The sequence below is a fragment of the Schistocerca piceifrons genome, chromosome 6 (assembly GCF_021461385.2).
Source record: "Schistocerca piceifrons isolate TAMUIC-IGC-003096 chromosome 6, iqSchPice1.1, whole genome shotgun sequence".
NCBI lineage: Eukaryota > Metazoa > Arthropoda > Insecta > Orthoptera > Acrididae > Schistocerca > Schistocerca piceifrons.
This window is the reverse complement of record NC_060143.1, coordinates 83241254-83259955: the sequence shown is the minus strand read 5'-3', so window position 1 is coordinate 83259955 and position 18702 is coordinate 83241254. Positions and strand designations below refer to the sequence as shown.

Below are 18702 nucleotides of genomic sequence, written 5' to 3'. Positions count from 1 at the left end.
TCCTTAGGTTAGTTAGGTTTAAGTAGTTCTAAGTTCTAGGGGACTGATGGCCACAGCTGTTAAGTCCCATAGTGCTCAGAGCCATTTGAACCATTTTTGAAAGATCATTTATGTAGATAGAAAACAACAGCGGACCTACCACACTTCCTTGGGGCATTCCAGATGATATCCTCACCTCCGATGAACACTCACCATTGAGGACAACGTACTGGGTTCTATTACTTAAGAAGTCTTCGAGCCACTCACATATTTGGAAACCAGTCCCATATGCTCGTACCTTAGTTAGGAGTCTGCAGTGGGGCACCGAGTCAAACGCTTTCCGGAAGTCAAGGAATATGGCATCCGTCTGATACCCTTCATCCATGATTCGCAAGATATCATGTGAAAAAGGACGTTTCATGCATTAATCTACCTTACGATCCTACGTCCTGCAGTGATCTGATGATAGCTTCGTTAAAACGTGAGTGCGAGTCGCGCGGTGCGCTGTGTTCGGTGCGCGGGGCGTGGGGTGACCTAAGTGTGGTGACCCGAACGGGCAATCGCCTGAGGCACGGCTTCGTTGATGGTTGTGTCTGTATTGCGAATTTTTCGTAGCAAATTCATTATGGCTTAGACTCAACGATTTGATATTGTTGTTGCGATATTTACCCACGTTACCTGTGTATCTTACTTGTGTTTAAATTTCGTACTTTATCATTTTGAGATGCATTATGTTTTTATTTCATTTACATAGCGGTCCCTTGACGCGACGACGCTTGTATCAAAATATCACTAATTATATTAAACTTAAAGGGGCAATACATATTTTTAGATGTTTCTTGTGTCGGGGTTTTCTTCAATTTTTAATTTAAGTTTTATTTAATGCTTTTTAAACTTTATATTTTACTTGTAGACACGGTACGATCGACACACTGTGCTCATACACAAATACTTTCGGGTGCGAAACACGAAATTGTGACGTCCGTTCTTTCTCACTTACGCGATTTACGTGTTTCTTTCTTTGATTCACACACATATTAATTGACTATGTTTTGGTATATATTTAGATATTTTAGATAACAAAATGGTTCAAATGGCTCTGAGCACTATGGGACTTAACATCTGAGGTCATCAGTCCCCCAGAACTTAGAACTACTTAAACCTAAGTAACCTAAGGACATCACACACATCCATTCCCGAGGCAGGATTCGAACCTGCGACCGTAGCGGTTGCGCGGTTCCAGACTGATGCGCCTAGAATCGCTCGGCCGCCGCGGCCGGCAAGTTAGGTAACAAGCAATAAGCAGTGGCGATAATTCTAAATAAAGTCGAAAGAAAGTAGGCTGCCATTGTGTTCTCCTGTAATAGGTTACCTAAACTATCAGGGCAAAATCAGTACTGAATTGTAGACCTCAAAAAGAACTACAAAGAAGTCTGCGAGAGCATATGTTGATCTTGGAGTCACAATGTCCTTTTTTCTCTTCTGTACGACCTGAAACGGGCGACTTCAAAATATATATATCAATGTTGCTCAAGCGTAAAAAATAAACATATGTTCTCGCGGACTTACATTTGGATTTTAGATGTTTTTAAGCTCTACTACGTCACTTGATGTAGGTCTTCCATATTACGTGGGGGATAAAAAGAGAGACCGCTGGCGGAAAACTTTTTTACTTAATTTCGCTGATGAAATTTAAAAAGTGGAACAGACATTTTTGGAGCATAGCTAAGAACCATCCCGATTAAACCAGTTTTCAAATTAAAAAAAAAAGCTGGATTAACAAAGAACCTTTCGTTTGGGGCTGCGATGCAGCAGACAGATACGCAGATACACATGTTTACGAGGGACATATCATAAATAACACACGGGTTGGTACTACTGTGAATTGTTTGACGCAACAACAATGAAAATTACGTCAGATGTAGTTGCGAGATTGAGGAAGAAGCGCGTGTTTCTTCGTTTTGTTCTATAACATAAAGTTGAAGGGTAGGTCTCGGGTACTGTGATTGTTGAAGATCAGAGGTCGTACAAGATCAAAATCTTACGCATCAAAAACCCGACAGAATTCACAATGCATTCAGCGAAGTTTGTGGTGAGTTTACAGTGGACCATAGTGCAGTTTCACGTTGGGTTAATTGTTTTCGTGGTGGTCGAACGAGCATAGCCGATAATCCAATTCCTGCAAGGCCAAAAACATCAGCAGATGATGTGTGAAACTTGTGGCTGATGCTCTTGGAGATGTACGCTGTGCGACTTGTGAGGAACTCTGAAGTCACGGGAATTCCTTCAACGTCAGTATTCCGTATTCTGACAAATGATTTGAGGAAGAGAGAAATTTCTGCAAGATGGTTCCAACATTCTTTGAGTGCCGAAGGGAAGAGGAAACGTCTGCACACTGCAATGTTACTCAACGATTCGACACTGCAGGTCAAGGTTTGTAGTGTCGAATTGTCACCACTGATGAAACGTGGATTAGAGACTTTCAATCGGCTTTGAGATCACAGTCCAATGAGCGGAGATGCGCTCAATCAAAGCTCAAGCAAACGATGGTGCTTATGATCACCAAGGGATCATCGTGACAAATAGAGTCCCGTGTGGAACTAGTGTTGCAGCAGCGTATTATCGTAACTTCATGCAAAATGTAAGCAGAAAAGTACACAAAACGCGACCTCAGTTGCCGGCCGCGGTGGCCGTGCGGTTCTGGCGCTGCAGTCCGGAACCGCGGGACCGCTACGGTCTCAGGTTCGAATCCTGCCTCGGGCATGGGTGTGTGTGATGTCCTTAGGTTAGTTAGGTTTAAGTAGTTCTGAGTTCTAGGGGACTTATGACCTAAGATGTTGACTCCCATAGTGCTCAGAGCCATTTGAACCATTTTTTGCGACCTCAGTTGCTCGAGGCTGCGGTATTCTCCACGATAATGATTGGCCGCTTCTCAGCAATGTCGTAGCCCAAAAACTGCGCGAATAAGAATGGGAAGTGTTGCCGCATCATTCCTACAGCACAGAAAAGAGCACACTAGACTTCGATTTGTTCCCGAAGTTGAAAAACCTATGTGTGGACGTCGTATCTATCTCTGGAAGAGCTTTGTACCACATTTGCCCGAGCCATTCAACAGAATTCAGAATTTTGGAACACGTATTATGTTCGAATATAATGACTTTTCTGGAGACTAGAAATCTACTCTGTAGGAATCAGCATGGTTTTCGAAAAAGACGATCGTGTGAAACACAGCTCGCGCTATTCGTCCACGAGACTCAGAGGGCCATAGACACGGGTTGCCAGGTAGATGCCGTGTTTCTTGACTTCCGCAAGGCGTTCGATACAGTTCTCCACAGTCGTTTAACGAACAAAGTAAGAGCATATGGACTATCAGACCAATTGTGTGATTGGATTGAAGAGTTCCTAGATAACAGAACGCAGCATGCCATTCTCAATGGAGAGGAGACTTCCGAAGTAAGAGTGATTTCAGGTGTGCCGCAGGGGAGTGTCGTAGGACCGTTGCTATTCACAATATACATAAATGACCTTGTGGATAACATCGGAAGTTCACTGAGGCTTTTTGCGGATGATGCTGTGGTGTATCGAGAGGTTGTAACAATGGAAAATTGTACTGAAATGCAGGAGGATCTGCAACGAATTGACGCATTGTGCAGGGAATGGCAATTAAGTCTCAATGTAGACAAGTGTAATGTGCTGCGAACACATAGAAAGAAAGACCCTTTATCATTTAGCTACAATATAGCAGGTCAGCAACTGGAAACTGTTAATTCCATAAATTATCTGGGAGTTGGCATTAGGAGTGATTTAAAATGGAATGATCATACAAAGTTGATAGATGGTAAAGCAGATGCCAGACTGAGATTCATTGGAAGAATCCTAAGGAAATACAATCCGAAAACAAAGGAAGTACGTTACAATACACTTGTTCGCCCACGCTTGAATATTGCTCACCAGTGTGGGATCCGTACCAGACTGGGTTGATAGAAGAGATAAAGAAGATCCAACGGAGAGTAGCGCGCTTCGTTGCAGGATCATTTAGTAATCGCGAAAGCGTTGCGGAGATGATAGATAAACTGCAGTGGAAGACTTTGCAGGAGAGACGCTCAGTAGCTCGGTACGGGCTTTTGTTGAAGTTTCGAGAACATAACTTCACCGAGGAGTCAAGCAATATATTGCTCCCTCCTACTATATCTCGCGAAGAGACCACGAGGACAAAGCAGAGAGATTTTAGTTCTCTTAGGTTGTTCGCAGATGATGCTGTAATTCACCGTCTAGTAAGGTCATCCGAAGACCCGTATCAGTTGCAAAGCGGTTTAGAAAAGATTGCTGTAGGGTGTGGCAGGTGGCAGTTGACGCTAAATAACGAAAAGTGTAGGGTGATCCACATGAGTTAAAAAAAAAATCCGTTGGAATTCGATTACTCGATAAATAGTACAATTCTCAAGCTGTCAATTGAACTAAGTACCTGGGTGTTCAAATTGCGAACAACTTCAGTTGGAAAGACCACATAAATAATATTGTGGGGAAGGCGAGCCAAAGGTTGCGTTTCATTGGCAGGACACTTAGAAGATGCAACAAGTCCACTAAAGAGACAGCTTACACTACACTCGTTCGTCCTCTGTTGGAATATTGCTGCGCGGTGTGGGATCCTTACCAGGTGGGATTGACGGAGGACATCGAAAGGGTGCAAAAAAGGCAGCTCGTTTTGTATTATCACGTAATAGGGGAGAGAGTGTGGTAGATATGATACGCGAGTTGGGATGGCAGTCATTAAAGCAAAGACGTTTTTCGTCGCGGCGAGATCTATTTACGAAATTTCAGTCACCAACTTTCTCTTCCGAGTGCAACTTACATAGGTAGGAATGATCATCAAAATAAAATAAGAGAAATCAGAGCTCGAACAGAAAGGTTTAAGTGTTCGTTTTTCCCGCGCGCTGTTCGGGAGTGGAATGGTAGAGAGATAGTATGACTGTGGTTTGATGAACCCTCTGCCAAGCACTTAAATGTGAATTGCAGAGTAATCATGTAGATGTAGATGAAGATGTAGATTAGAGCCCACACAGAGGCATATCGACAATCTTTCTTTCCACGAACAATAGGAGACTGGAATAGAAGGGAGAACCGGGAGAGGTGCTTTGAGTACCTCCGCCATACATCGTCAGGTGGCTTGCGGAGTATGGATGTAGATGTAGATGAAAAAAAGTGGTGTTCTGGATGGAATAATAGAGATTTCGAGACATTGGGAGTCATAGAGAAGCAGAGACTATATTGAAGGACTGTAGAGAGACATTATAAGAAAGTATATGTATGAAAAAATTAGTGAGCGTTATTTTACGGGATATCCCTCGTGACTTATAACAGCCCTCTGTTTGCGTCGGGAGTTTTAAACAGAAAGCCGTGCTGCGTGGGCGTAGCTGCTGTGCTACGCGCCGGAAGCGGCGCTGCGTGACAGAGCCGGCCGCTACTCGCTACTCACCGGAGCGGACGCCCGCGCTGCGCACGGAGAAGCACAGATCGTGGAACTCGATGTCGACGCGCGGCCGCTTCGCCATGCGCGTGAAGCGGCTCTCCTTGCGCACCAGAAGCGGCGGCAGCTTGCCGTCCTCCGTCATCACCATGCTGGCAGTCCGCGCTCGACTCCTTCCAGTCCCAACCCTCCTTCTTCCTGCTGCGCCTCTGACTGGCACACGCGCACCCGGCACAGACGCAGCTACTGCATGCCTCGCTCGCAACAGCGGGTGAATTCGGCAGGGGGTTGCGAAGCAGTCTGCTGAGCCTACAGAGCTTCGCAGTGGGAGCCAAGCGCAGGAAGTGAACCGGAGGGCGCTGCCCGTTACGGTAGGCGGGGTCTGAACTGCACGCTCTGTGGACAACGGTGCCGTTCCTCTGCCGCTGTCTCTAAGAAACACCGTCGAAGGTCTAACAGTTGTACTCTATAGTGAGCTGTCGCTGCAAAGTAGCTACGTCAAAATTCCATTTACTACTGTAGAGGCTAATTTCTTCGTCACAATCAGTCGTACTTTATAGGACGAAACCTTCATAGACAAGGGGCGAAGGTTTTAAAGGAAATTTACAAATTTTTATCTCGTTTCACACGGAAGTTGACAAGCCGATATAGTTTGCTGTGGGATGTACAGGGGAAACAGCTACACACTGAACTGAAATAGATGCTTTAGTCTCTGTTATACTACGCCGCGTGTGCGTACTACTTCCGTCAGTTCCTCAATACTGCTACAACCAAGTTTGCTACAGTTTAGTGATCTTGCAAATGTCCAATTTTCGATAGGTTGCAGCTTGTGGGTACGGTAAATCGCCGACTGCAGGATGCGGGTCCCGGATTCGTGGTGGCGCCGGTGCGGCTGGCAGCTGTGTTGGACGGGCGCCCGCGATGCGCTCCACACGGCGACTGGAGGGCGCAGCCTCGCGGCCGCTGCAGCCGCAGACCCTCTGGAGGAGGTGGGGAGGGGGTGGAGGAGGGGGGGAGTGGGTGCACGCGCGTGCCGCTCTTCTGCGGCGCCTCACCTGCCGGCTACTCGCGGACCCGGGCCAACTCTGGTGACGCACGGCCGTCAACGTGCTGGCCGGGTCCGCGTGCGCGTGGTCACAAGTACCAAGGTACGATTCGAGGTGCGTCTCACACGTCCACCTATTACACTCTCAGGTGTCAAAAGCTTGAATAACCACCGATACACATCCAGGTTTGCTTGGGTGGGAATACACTGAAGCGCCGAAGAAATTGGTATAGGCATGCGTATTCAAATAAAGAGATACGTAAACAGGCAAAATACGACGCTGCGGTCGGCTACGCCTATACAGGGTGTGACAAAAAGGTACGGCCAAACTTTCAGCAAACATTCCTCACACACAAATAAAGAAAAGATGTAATGTGGACATGTGTCCGGGAACGCTTAATTTCCATGCTAGAGCTCGTTTTAGCTTCGTCAGTATGTACTGTACTTCCTCGATTCACCGCCAGTTGGCCCAATTGAAGGAAGGTAATGTTGACTTCGGTGCTTGTGTTGACATGCGACTCATTGCTCTACAGTACTAGCATCAAGCACATCAGTACGTAGCGTCAACAGGTTAGTGTTCATCACGAACGTGGTTTTGTAGTCAGTGCAATGTTTACAAATGCGGAGTTGGCAGATGCCCATTTGATATATGGATTAGCACGGGACAATAGCCGTGGCGCGGTACGTTTGTGTCGAGACAGATTTCCAGAAAGAAAATGTCTCGACACGAAGACGTTCGAAGCAATTGGTCGGCGTCTTAGGGAGCACGGAACATTCCAGCCTACGACTCGCGACTGGGGAAGACCTAGAACGACGAGGACACCTGCAATGGTCGAGGTAATTCTCCGTGCAGTTCACGATAACCCTAATGTCAGCGTCAGAGAAATTGCTGCTGTACAAGGTAACGTTGACCACGTCACTGTATGGAGAGTGCTACGGGAGTACCAGTTGTTTCCGTACCATGTACAGCGTGTGCAGACACTATCAGCAGCTGACTGGCCTCCACGGGTACACTTCTGCGAATGGTTCATCCAACAATGTGTCAATACTCATTTCAGTGCAAATGTTCCCTTTACGGATGAGGCTTCATTCCAACGTGCTCAAATTGTAAATTTTCACAATCAAGACGTGTGGGCTGACGAGAATCCGATCGCAATTGTGTAATCACGTCATCAACACAGATTTTCTGTGAACGTTTGGCCAGGTATTGTTGGTGATGTCTTGATTGGGCCCCATGTTCTTCCACCTACGCTCAATGGAGCACGTCATCATGATTTCATACAGGATACTCTACCTGTGCTGCTAGAACATGTGCCTTTACAAGTACGACACAACATGTGGTTCCTGCACGATGGAGCTCCTGCACATTTCAGTCGAAGTGTCCGTACGCTTCTCAACAACAGATTCGGTGACCGATGGATTGTTAGAGGCGGACCAATTCCATGGCCTCTACGCTCTCCTGACCTCAACGCTCATTTATGGGGGCATTTGAAAGCTCTTGTCTACGCAACCCCGGTACCAAATGTAGAGACTCTTCGTGCTCTTATTGTGGACGGCTGTGATACAATACGCCATTCTCCAGGGCTGCATCAGCGCTTCAGGGATTCCATGCGACGGAGGGTGGACGCATGTATCCTCGCTAACAGAGGACATTTTGAACATTTCCTGTAACAAAGTGTTTGAAGTCACGCTGGTACATTCTGTTGCTGTGTGTTTCCATTCCATGATTAATGTGATTTGAAGAGAAGTAATAAAATGAGCTCTAACATGGAAAGTAAGCGTTTCCGGACACATGTCCACATAACATATTTTCTTTCTTTGTGTGTGAGGAACGTTTCCTGAAAGTTTGGCCGTACCTTTTTGTAACACCCTGTATAAGACAGTTGTTAGATCGGTTACTGCTGTTACAGTGGCAGGTTATCTGAGTTTGAACGCGGTGTTACAGTCGGCGCACCAGCGATGGGACACAGCATCTCCGAGGTAGCGACGAACTGGGGATTTTCCCGTACGACCATTTCACGAGTGTGCCGTAGGAATCCGGTAAAACATCAAATCTCCGACATCGCTGCTGCCGGAAAAAGATTGTGCAAGAACGGTACCAACGACGGCTGAAGAGAATCATTCAACGTGACAGAAGTGCAACCCTTCCGCAAACTGCTGCAGATTTTAATGCTGGGCCACCGACTGTCAGCGTGCGAACCATTCAACGAAACATCACCGACACCGGCTACCCTTGATGACTGCACGACACGTAGCTTTGCGTCTCGCCTGGGACCGTCAACGCCGACATTGAACTGTTGATGACTGGAAACATGTTGTCTGATCGGATGAGTCTCGTTTCAAGTTGTATCGAGTGGATGGACGTCTACGGGTATGGAGACAACCTTACGAATGTATGGACCCTGCATGTCAGCAGGGGCTGTTCAAGCTGGCGGAGGCTCTGTAATGGTGTGGGGCGTGTGCAGTTGGAGAGATATGGGACCCCCTGATGCGTCTAGATACGACTCTAACAAGTGACCTGCGCGTAAGCATTTGTGTCCATTGTGCATTCCGACGGACTTGGACAATTCCAGAGGGACAATGCTACACTACACACGTCCAGTATTGCTACATAGTGTTTCCAGGAATACTCTTGTGAGTTTAAACACTACCGCTGGCCACCAAACTCCCCAGACGTGAATATTATTGAGCATATCTCGGATGTCTTGCAACGTTCTGTTCAGAAGAGATCTCCACCCCCTCGTACTCTTACGGATATATGGACAGCCCTACAGGATTCATGGTGTCAGTTCCAGCACTATTTCAGACATTATTCGAGTTCGTGCCACGTCGTGCTGCGGCACTTCTGCGTGCTCGCGTGGCCCCTAGACGTTTTAGGCAGGTGTACCAGTTTCTTTGGCTCTTCAGTGTAGAAGCTCAGTAAAGAAACCAAATAAGAGTCTCCCAGAGGTATCAGTTCTCGCTCAACTCCATCCTTGGGCCAGGTAAAAGTAGCCGTGCTCCCCTTTGAACGCGAGTGTCACATTTCTCGACGTTTGAAACAGAGTAAACAGCTGCAACAATGGACAGTTTTATGCAATAACCGATCGTTAGTTTTTTTCCGTCAGCATTTCAATTCATTCATCAGTGAAGTTAGACGTTTCTCTTTCCGGTCTACAAAATGCTCGATAGAAGAAAGAACTGAAATTGTGGAAGCATATGTGAAAACGGGTTCGATGAAGGAAACTCGCAAAATTTTCTGTGACCGGTATCCGGATGGATGACTACCAACAAAGGGAGCAACACAGGGCTGTATAAAAATTCAAGAACGGATCTATGCAAAATGTAAAACATCAAAGAATTCCTTCAGTTCGCACAGCAGTGTTATAGTAGATATTCGCCGAAGAATTATTCAGAGTCCAAATAAGTCTACATGTAAACTGGCCCAACAAGTGCATGTAAGTAGAAGGCGTTGCCAGCGATTAGTGAAAAGTTTTAATTCGAAGCCATATCGAGTGACAGTTGTGCAGCAATTACGGGAGCATGACAGTCAGTAACGTGTAGATTATCGACCGTGGTTTGTTAAACCCTTTCCATTGTATCTTGTGTAATCCCGGACATGTGAATTCACAGAAAATGAGGTACTGGGCAATGGAGAACCCTAACGCTGTGTGTTAGCAACCACTCCATAATGAAACAAATCGGCGTTTGGTGTGGTATAACAGGAACGCGCATGATTGGACCAATATTTTTTAGCACAGTCCTCAACATGATGGCATATATGAAAAATTCTGACACATTCTCTGGTCAACTTAACTGAACATGAAAATCAAAACTGCTTTTTCCATCAAGAGGGGCAACATGTCAAATGTCTAAGGTATCCCTGGAACGAGTCCATGATGTCTTCACTGAGGAACCAGCTGTCAGCAAACATTCATGGCCACACACAATACAGGAACTGACAGACATCAGCCGTGAAGTTGCCGCCATGGCGTATCTGAATATCCTTAGACATACACAGCTGTCTATTGATGTTCTACAGGATCACTTTCAGCACTTTCCATACTTTTCCCCTGTATTTTTCATTGTAAATAAATGGTAAGTCCGTTTCAGGTTTTCGTTTTTGTAATTTCACTGCTTTTCCTTTACACTTACATGGGCTACATTTGTCTGTGACACCCTATGTCTCTGACCTTCCAAAACCATCTTCAAGGAAATTCCGCTGTGCAGGCGATACTGCTCTGGCTTATCAATCAAAAAATCTTCGTCAGCCAGAGGGAACATAGAGGACTTAGCCGCGCTTAACTCATATTTCAAAAAACTGGACACCGAAGCCCAGTATCAGTAAGAGAGACGTTATTGTGTATCCTCTTAACAACAAACAAGCTAACCGCGCGGGATTAGCCGAGCGGTCTGGGCGCTGCAGTCATGGACTGTGCGACTGGTCCCGGGGGAGGTTCGAGTCCTCCCACGGGCATGAGTGTATGCTGTCCTTAGGATAATTTGCGTTAAGTAGTGAGTAAGCTTAGGGACCGATGACCTTAGCAGTTAAGTCCCATAAGATTTCATACACATTTCAACAAACAAGCTAACACTGAGTCCGAGGTGCAATTTGATGGCAATATTCTCCGTCGCAAATGGTTCAAATGGCTCTGAGCAATATGGGACTTAACTTCTGAGGTCATCAGTCCCCTAGAACTTAGAACTACTTAAACCTAACTAACCTAAGGACATCACACACATCCATGCCCGAGGCAGGATCCGAACCTGCGACCGTAGCGGTCGCGCGGTTCCAGACTGTAGCGACTAGAACCGCTCGGCCATTCCGGCCGGCTCTCCGTCGCAACAAGTACCCCAAGTATATAGGCATCACACTCGACCGCACCCTATCTTAGAAACAACATCTGGAAAACACATCAGCCAGGCTAAAAATTCGCAACAACATTATTCCGAGGCTCTGTGGCATAACCTGGGAGGCTTCAATGGAGACTTCGTGTACATTGGCTCTCGCACTGGTTTTTTCGGTCACATAATACTGTGCTTCAGTGTGGTGTAATAACTTTCATACCACCCTCATCAATGCACAGCTCGACAACACTACACGCATGATTACTGGTACAATCAGACCAACTCTTGGCTTCCCCTGTCAAGAAATATCTGCCCACCGCAGACTCGCAGATCTGAGACCCTGCATAGAAACTACTGTAATATACAAGAGAGTAAGGAACTACCCATTCACCATGACATATAACTGTCTTACGAATAAATAGGCTTTGCTCGAGACGCCTGCCACTACTGGACGCTGAACAGGAGCAATTAACACATCGGAAATTACCAAGAACGGGGACTTTTCGAGAACTGTAATTGTCACACTGTGAGCATCCAGCATGACAGGAAACTGTGGGTCAAATTAAACAGAATCCGCACTGGATGTGGTCGGTGCTCTGACTCACTCTGTAAATGGGATACTGTGGAGTCTCCAAGTTGTGACTGTGGAGCACTGAAACAATCTATCAGATATATAAGAGATAGCAGCGTCCTGCGATGCTACATGGGCGCGTAACTATTAATATTTAGCCGATTAAGTTCTGTTTTAGGCAGTGACGTTCACCTCGTACTGTAAATGGTTCAAATGGCCCTGAGCACTATGGGACTTAACATCTACGGTCATCAGTCCCCTAGAACTTAGAACTAGTTAAACCTAACTAACCTAAGGACATCACGCACATCCATGCCCGAGGCAGGATTCCAACCTGCGACCGTAGCGGTCGCTCGGTTCCAGACTGTAGCTCCTAGAACCGCACGGCCACTACGGCCGGCTCGTACTGTAAATATGCTGCATGTGTCTGTCATGCGAATAATACCAATAAACTACCTTTAGAAGTGCGAAAAGAAGCGCGACATGCAGGAATCGAATCAGTGAGATTATGAAAGGTACCGACCGGGAAATGTGGAACCATGCCCACTCCACTGCCGTGACCAGCAGCGCAAGGTTTCTCGGCTGAGGACCATGGCGCTACAGCCCAATCGGTGTGGTCCCACAGATTTTCGATTGGGTTTAAATCCGGAGAGTTTGCTGTCCATGCGAGTACGGTTATCTCCTCTTGGGCTTTTCAAACCACACACGTACACTGCGAGTTGTCTTACACGTTGCAGTGTCCTGCTGGTAGAGTCCGGCGTGCCGAAGAAAAACAAACTGCGTATGGGCGTGATCTTCAAGAATAGAAGCACACTTGTGTTAATCCTTCGTGTCGTCTAGAATGACGAAGTCACCCAGGGAATACCACGGAAACATTCGGCAGACCATAACGCACCCTCCTCCAACCTGGACCCCTCCGAGAATAGTTGCAAGGCTTTACTCGGCAATGACCTCTGTCCGGTGGTGCATAAAACGTGATTCGTCTGTAGAGGCTACCTGTCCCCACCCTGTGAACGCCCAGTAGTTTGGGTGTATGAATCAGGCGCCTGTTGCGGAGGCCTATATGCAGCAACGTTTGCTGAATAGTAGTTGAGGAGACGCTGTTGGTAGTCCCTTGGTTCATCTGAGTGGACAGTTGCACGTCTATCTGAGCGTACACGTCTCCACAGCCGTCATGCATCCCTATGATCTACGACCCGCGGTGTACCTTTGTTGCTTGGTCACCGGTTTTGGATAGCGCCGTTTTGCCATGCACGGTATGCTTTTAACCACGTAGACACGCAAACAGTTTACAAACTTAGCCGTTTCAGAAATGATTCCAGTGTTGCCCCCAAAGCCAATGATAATGCGCTTTTGGTCGTGCACTGTGGCCGAGCGGTTCTAGGCGCTTCAGTCCGGAACCGCGCTGCTGCTATGGTCGCAGGTTCGAATCCTGCCTCGGGCACGGATGTGCGTGATGTCCTTAGGTTAGTTAGGTTTAAGTAGTTCTAAGTCCTAGGGGACTGATGACCTCAGCCCATAGTGCTTAGAGCCATTTGAACCAAATCGCTCCGTTTCCGCATTACGGCAAAGACTGCACTGTTTTCCGCGTCCCCCAGACACCCTTTATATGCCCACCTGCCGTGTGTGAGTGATTATTGCACGTTGAAGTCGAACGTAGGTGTTGGTCATATTAATGTTACTGGACCCTGAAGTAAGCTCACCAGATATGATATTAAAAACATAATCTCCGTCCACTAGCCCTGACGGTCGCATTGGTACCGACCGACCGCCGCATATTCCTCCGCCAGTTGCGTCATTGGATGTGGTATGGAGGGGCGTGGTGTAAGCACAACGCTCCACTGGCCGTTGTCAGTTTCCGAAACTTGAAGCCACTACCACTAGGTCAGGCAGCTTCTCAATTGTCACCGCGAGGCTGAGTACACCTTGTTCCAATCCTCCCGCAAGGAAAAATCTTGGCAGTACCGGGAATCGAACAGCATGGCAATCAACAGCTCTGACCTCTGACCTACGAAGTCGGAAAGCCATGGCATTACCCATCCCACTAAATGACCTCACTCGCATCTATGAAGCGCTGTAAATGGTGTAAAACTTAAAACATTCGAAGTGTCATTTCGTTTACAGAATGCACGTTGAGAGCTATTGATTTCTCGGTATTCTGCCACATGTCCCTAGACTCGGTTCAGGTGCCAAACCATGGAAAAGCTCTTTCAAAAATACGTTAGTAGGTGGCGCACTGTGCTTCTACCAGGCCGTGCTTCCCACTGAAGAAATGAGTCTACAGTAAAAACTTACTGTTATACACTGAGGTGACAAAAGTCACGGGATACCTCGTAATGCCGTGTCGGACTTCCTTTTGCCCGGCGTAATGCAGCAACCCGACGTAAAGTGTGGACTCAACAAGTCATCACGCTCCCCTGCAGAAATACTGAGCCATGTTGCCTCTATAGCTGTCCATAATTTAGGACGTGTTGCCGATGTAGGTTTTGTACACGAACTTACGTCTCGATTATGCCCCATAAATATTCGATGGGATTCATGTCGGGTGATAAGAAAGGGCAAATCATTCGCTCGAATTGTCCAGAATGTTCTTCAAACCAATCGCAAGCAGTTGTGGATCTGTGACATGGCGCATTCTTATCCTTAAAAATGTCCGCTCCTGGTAAATGAGTGGTCAGCGCGACGGAATGTCATACCCAACGGCCCGGGTCCGATTCCCAACTGGGTCGGAGATTTCCTCCGCTCAGCGACTGGGTGTTGTTTCGTCCTTACCATCGTCATTTCATCCTCATCGACACGCAAGTCGCCGAAGTGGCGTCAACTCGAAAGACTTGCGAACGGTCTACCCGACTGGAGGCCCTAGCCACACGGCATTTCCATTTCCATCCTTAAAAATCCCATCATTGTTTGGGAACGTGAAGTACCATTTCCAGTCAGTGATCGGTTCAGTTGGAACAGAGGACGCCGTCAATTCCATGTAAAAACAGCCCGCACCATTGTGGAGCCACCAGCCGCTAGCACATTGCCTTGTTGACAACTTGGGTCTATGGATCGTGTTAGCGCCACATTCGAACAGTTTCATCAGCCCCTACCAACTGAGATCGGGACTCATCTGACCAGCCCACCGTTTCTCAGTCGTACAGGGTCCAACCGATATGGTCTCTAGCCCAGGAGAGATGCTGCAGGCGATTTTGTGCTGTTAGCAAAGACACTCACAACTGTCGTCCACTGGCATAGCCCATTATCGCCCAATTTCATCGCAAAATTGTAATGTATACGTTCTCTATACGTCCCTCATCGGTTTCTGCAGTTATTTCACGCTGTGTTTCTTATCTGTTATCAGTGACAACTCTGCGTAAACGCCATTGCTCCCGGTCGCTAAGTGAAGGCCGTCGGCCACTGCTTGTCTATGGTGAGAGATAATACCTGAAATTTGGTATTCCCGGCACACTCTTGACACTGTGGGTCTCGGAATGTTGTATTCCCTAACGATTTCAGAAACGGAATGTCCCTACTATCATCCTGCGTTCCAAATCTGTTAAATCCCTTCGTGCGGCTGTAATCAAGTCGATCAGGAATTGAATCTCCCAAGCGTCTACCTCCAGCTACAACGCCGAGTTCAAATTCTGTTAGTTTCCGTCGTGCAGCTATAATCGCGATGGAAATCTTTTCGCATGAATTACCTGAGTACAAATGACAGCTCCGCCAATCACTGCCATTTTACGCCTTCTGTATGCGATACTACTGCCATCTGCACATGTGCATATCGCTATCACATGCCTTTTATCACCTCAGTGTATTTCAGCATTTGAATTATCACAAATAAAGGGTAGTGTCTCAATATTATTGGCACTTGGAACGAAAACTTTCTTCCTGCTATTTTGTCAAAAACTAACATTTTTCAGACCGTGGCTGTGTGTCAAATATAGGGTGGGGCAAATATAAGTGACCCGGAGAACAGAGTTCCTGGATGCAAAGAAACACAGCAGAGGAAAGGAAATACAGTACTAACCTGACTATAGCAGATGTTGAAAGTGATCACCATTCATCTCTTGACACCTTTGGACATTGGTCAGCAAGTTGCTGAAGGCGGATTGAAGCTGGTCTGCTGGAATTGCTGCTATCTCATCCGAAATGTTCTGCTGCAGTTCTCGAAGACTGTGAGGTTTGTTGCGATATACCATAGACTTGAGAGTGCCCCACGCAAAGTAATGGCACACTGACAGATCAGGTGACCTGGGTGACAAGCTGGGGCCGCTACCAAACTGACGTCTGCTAACAATTCTGTAAGGCGTGAAGGCTGTGTAAATGTGCTCCAAAGTATAGGCAGTTGGTTCATCCTCTTGGAGGTAACTATAGATCTCTACTCCTCCGTTAATGCTGCCACAAATGGTTTCAAAATGTTATCAATGTAGCACGCCGAAGTTGGCGTCTGATGAAAGAAGATGGGACCAACACTGCGGAGCAGACACTGCGTATCAAACCTCAACCTTCTGATCACGCAATGGTGTTTCATGGAAGTTGTGCGGATTCTCGGCTGCCCAGAACGGTGATTCTGTGAATTGACATAACCACACAGGTGAAAGCAGGCTTCATCAGACATAAAGAACAGATCCATGTCCAAGCCATTTATTGTTTTCTCAGTGAACAGTCACTCACAAAGTTGGAGGCGCTGAGAAGCATATCCTGGTTTTCGTGTATGAATAACAGCCACTCGGTAGGGACGCATGTGCATGTCCAGGTGGAGTATTCGCCCACATGATCGACGTAATATGGCTGTCTCTTGTGCCAGGCGTCGGATTGGTTTGCTAGGACTCTCAAGCATTTTCTGGTGAACTGCAGCCACATCTTCTGGTTTGGGAGCACGTTTCGGAATATTTTTTGACTTGTTGAAAATAGATCCTGTCTGACGCCGGTTTCGGACTATGCGTTGCAGGGCACACTTTGCTGGCACTTTCGCGCCGTTAAACTTCTCAGCAAACAATTGACCACATCGTTTCCACGACTTTGTTATCAAGTAACATTCCACAATGAACACCCGCTGCCCCACTGTGGATACCATCGTCCCCTTTCCGCTGTTCCACTGACACTGATGCAACCTGCACTGCTCTCTGAACCGGTATGGATCACGTGGCGAGAGAACATGTTGTGTGTGCGCCACAGTGTGTGGTTATATGAAAACATTCACGTCCAATTGTATCCACTAGTTCGCGCCGCTTTTGTATCCCCCACCCTTCACAAGCTGAATATTGCAGAGTAGAAAACAGAAACCAGCCGCTATTAAAACTGATATTTATTTACACAAATAGCGTCGTTACTGGTTTCGAATCGACTGGGCATCGTTAGACGGCTCTCGTTTGCATTACATTTATTGTTGTTTACATTATTTGAACCAGATTAGTTGAACCAGATGGCAGTTATAAGAGTCGAGGGACATGAAGGGGAAGCAGTGGTTGGGAAGGGAGTAAGACAGGGTTGTAGCCTCTCCCCGATGTTTTTCAATCTGTATATTGAGCAAGCAGTAAAGGAAACAAAAGAAAAATTCGGAGTAGGTATTAAAATCCATGGAGAAGAAGTAAAAACTTTGAGGTTCGCCGATGACATTGTAATTCTGTCAGAGACAGCAAAGGACTTGGAAGAGCAGTTGAACGGAATGGATGGTGTCTTGAAGGGAGGATATAAGATGAACATCAACAAAAGCAAGACCATAATAATGGAATGTAGTCGAATTAAGTCGGGTGATGTTGAGGGTATTAGATTAGGAAATGAGACACTTAAAGTAGTAAAGGAGTTTTGCTATTTGGGGAGCAAAATAACTGATGATGGTCGAAGTAGGGAGGATATAAAATGTAGACTGGCAATGGCAAGGAAAGCGTTTCTGAAGAAGAGAAATTTGTTAACATCGAGTATTGATTTAAGTGTCAGGAAGTCATTTCTGAAAGTATTTGTATGGAGTGTAGCCATGTATGGAAGTGAAACATGGACGGTAAATAGTTTGGACAAGAAGAGAATAGAAGCTTTCGAAATGTGGTGCTACAGAAGAATGCTGAAGATTAGATGGGCAGATCACATAACTAATGAGGAGGTACTGAATAGGATTGGGGAGAAGAGGAGTTTGTGGCACAACTTGACCAGAAGAAGGGATCGGTTGGTAGGACATGTTCTGAGGCATCAAGGGATCGCCAATTTAGTATTGGAGGGCAGCGTGGAGGGTAAAAATCGTAGAGGGAGACCAAGAGATGAATACACTAAGCAGATTCAGAAGGATGTAGGTTGCAGTAGGTACTGGGAGATGAAGAAGCTTGCACAGGATAGAGTAGCATGGAGAGCTGCTTCAAACCAGTCTCAGGACTGAAGACCACAACAACAACAACATTAGTTGTTCAAAAAGTTAACAACCAATGTAAATAACAATGAATGTAATACTGTATAAACGTGAACAGCGGTCTGAATATGAACCTGTTGGTTAGAAAGCGGTAACGCCTCTAGTTTTGTAAATAAAGAGCACTGTTGACAGTGGCTGGTTGCTGTTTTCTTCTGTGAAAGAATCAGCTTATAAAAACTTTCATTTTGGCAGTTAGAACCAGTCAGCTCCTAGAAATGGCACTGAGAACGTTCTTAGGAAAGTATTTATTTTCTAATTTGTATCACTAGTTTTTGCTATGATGTATTGTGAGCCGTGTGCGGCTCGCGTTGATGCCGTTCATAGCTTGGAATCTTGTAATAGCGATATTGGCGTCTCGTTTTTTTAGTGTGTTCACTGGCGCCACTACGTTTGTCCTTGTCTGTCCGTGAGTGGCAGCAGCAGCGCTT

The 18702-nt window shown here is 46.5% G+C and overlaps 1 protein-coding gene across 1 annotated transcript in view; it reads right to left on the bottom strand.

The window, feature by feature from the left end:
• LOC124802712 (ATP-binding cassette subfamily G member 4-like) overlaps positions 1–6369 on the bottom strand; it is a 338917-nt gene extending 332548 nt beyond the window's left edge. Inside the window, exon 1 of the mRNA XM_047263675.1 lies at positions 5456–6369. Within this exon, the coding sequence (XP_047119631.1) occupies positions 5456–5597 (142 nt within the window). The 5' untranslated portion in view covers positions 5598–6369. The remainder of the gene's footprint in view (positions 1–5455) is intronic.
• Between the last annotated feature and the right edge of the window lie 12333 nt (positions 6370–18702).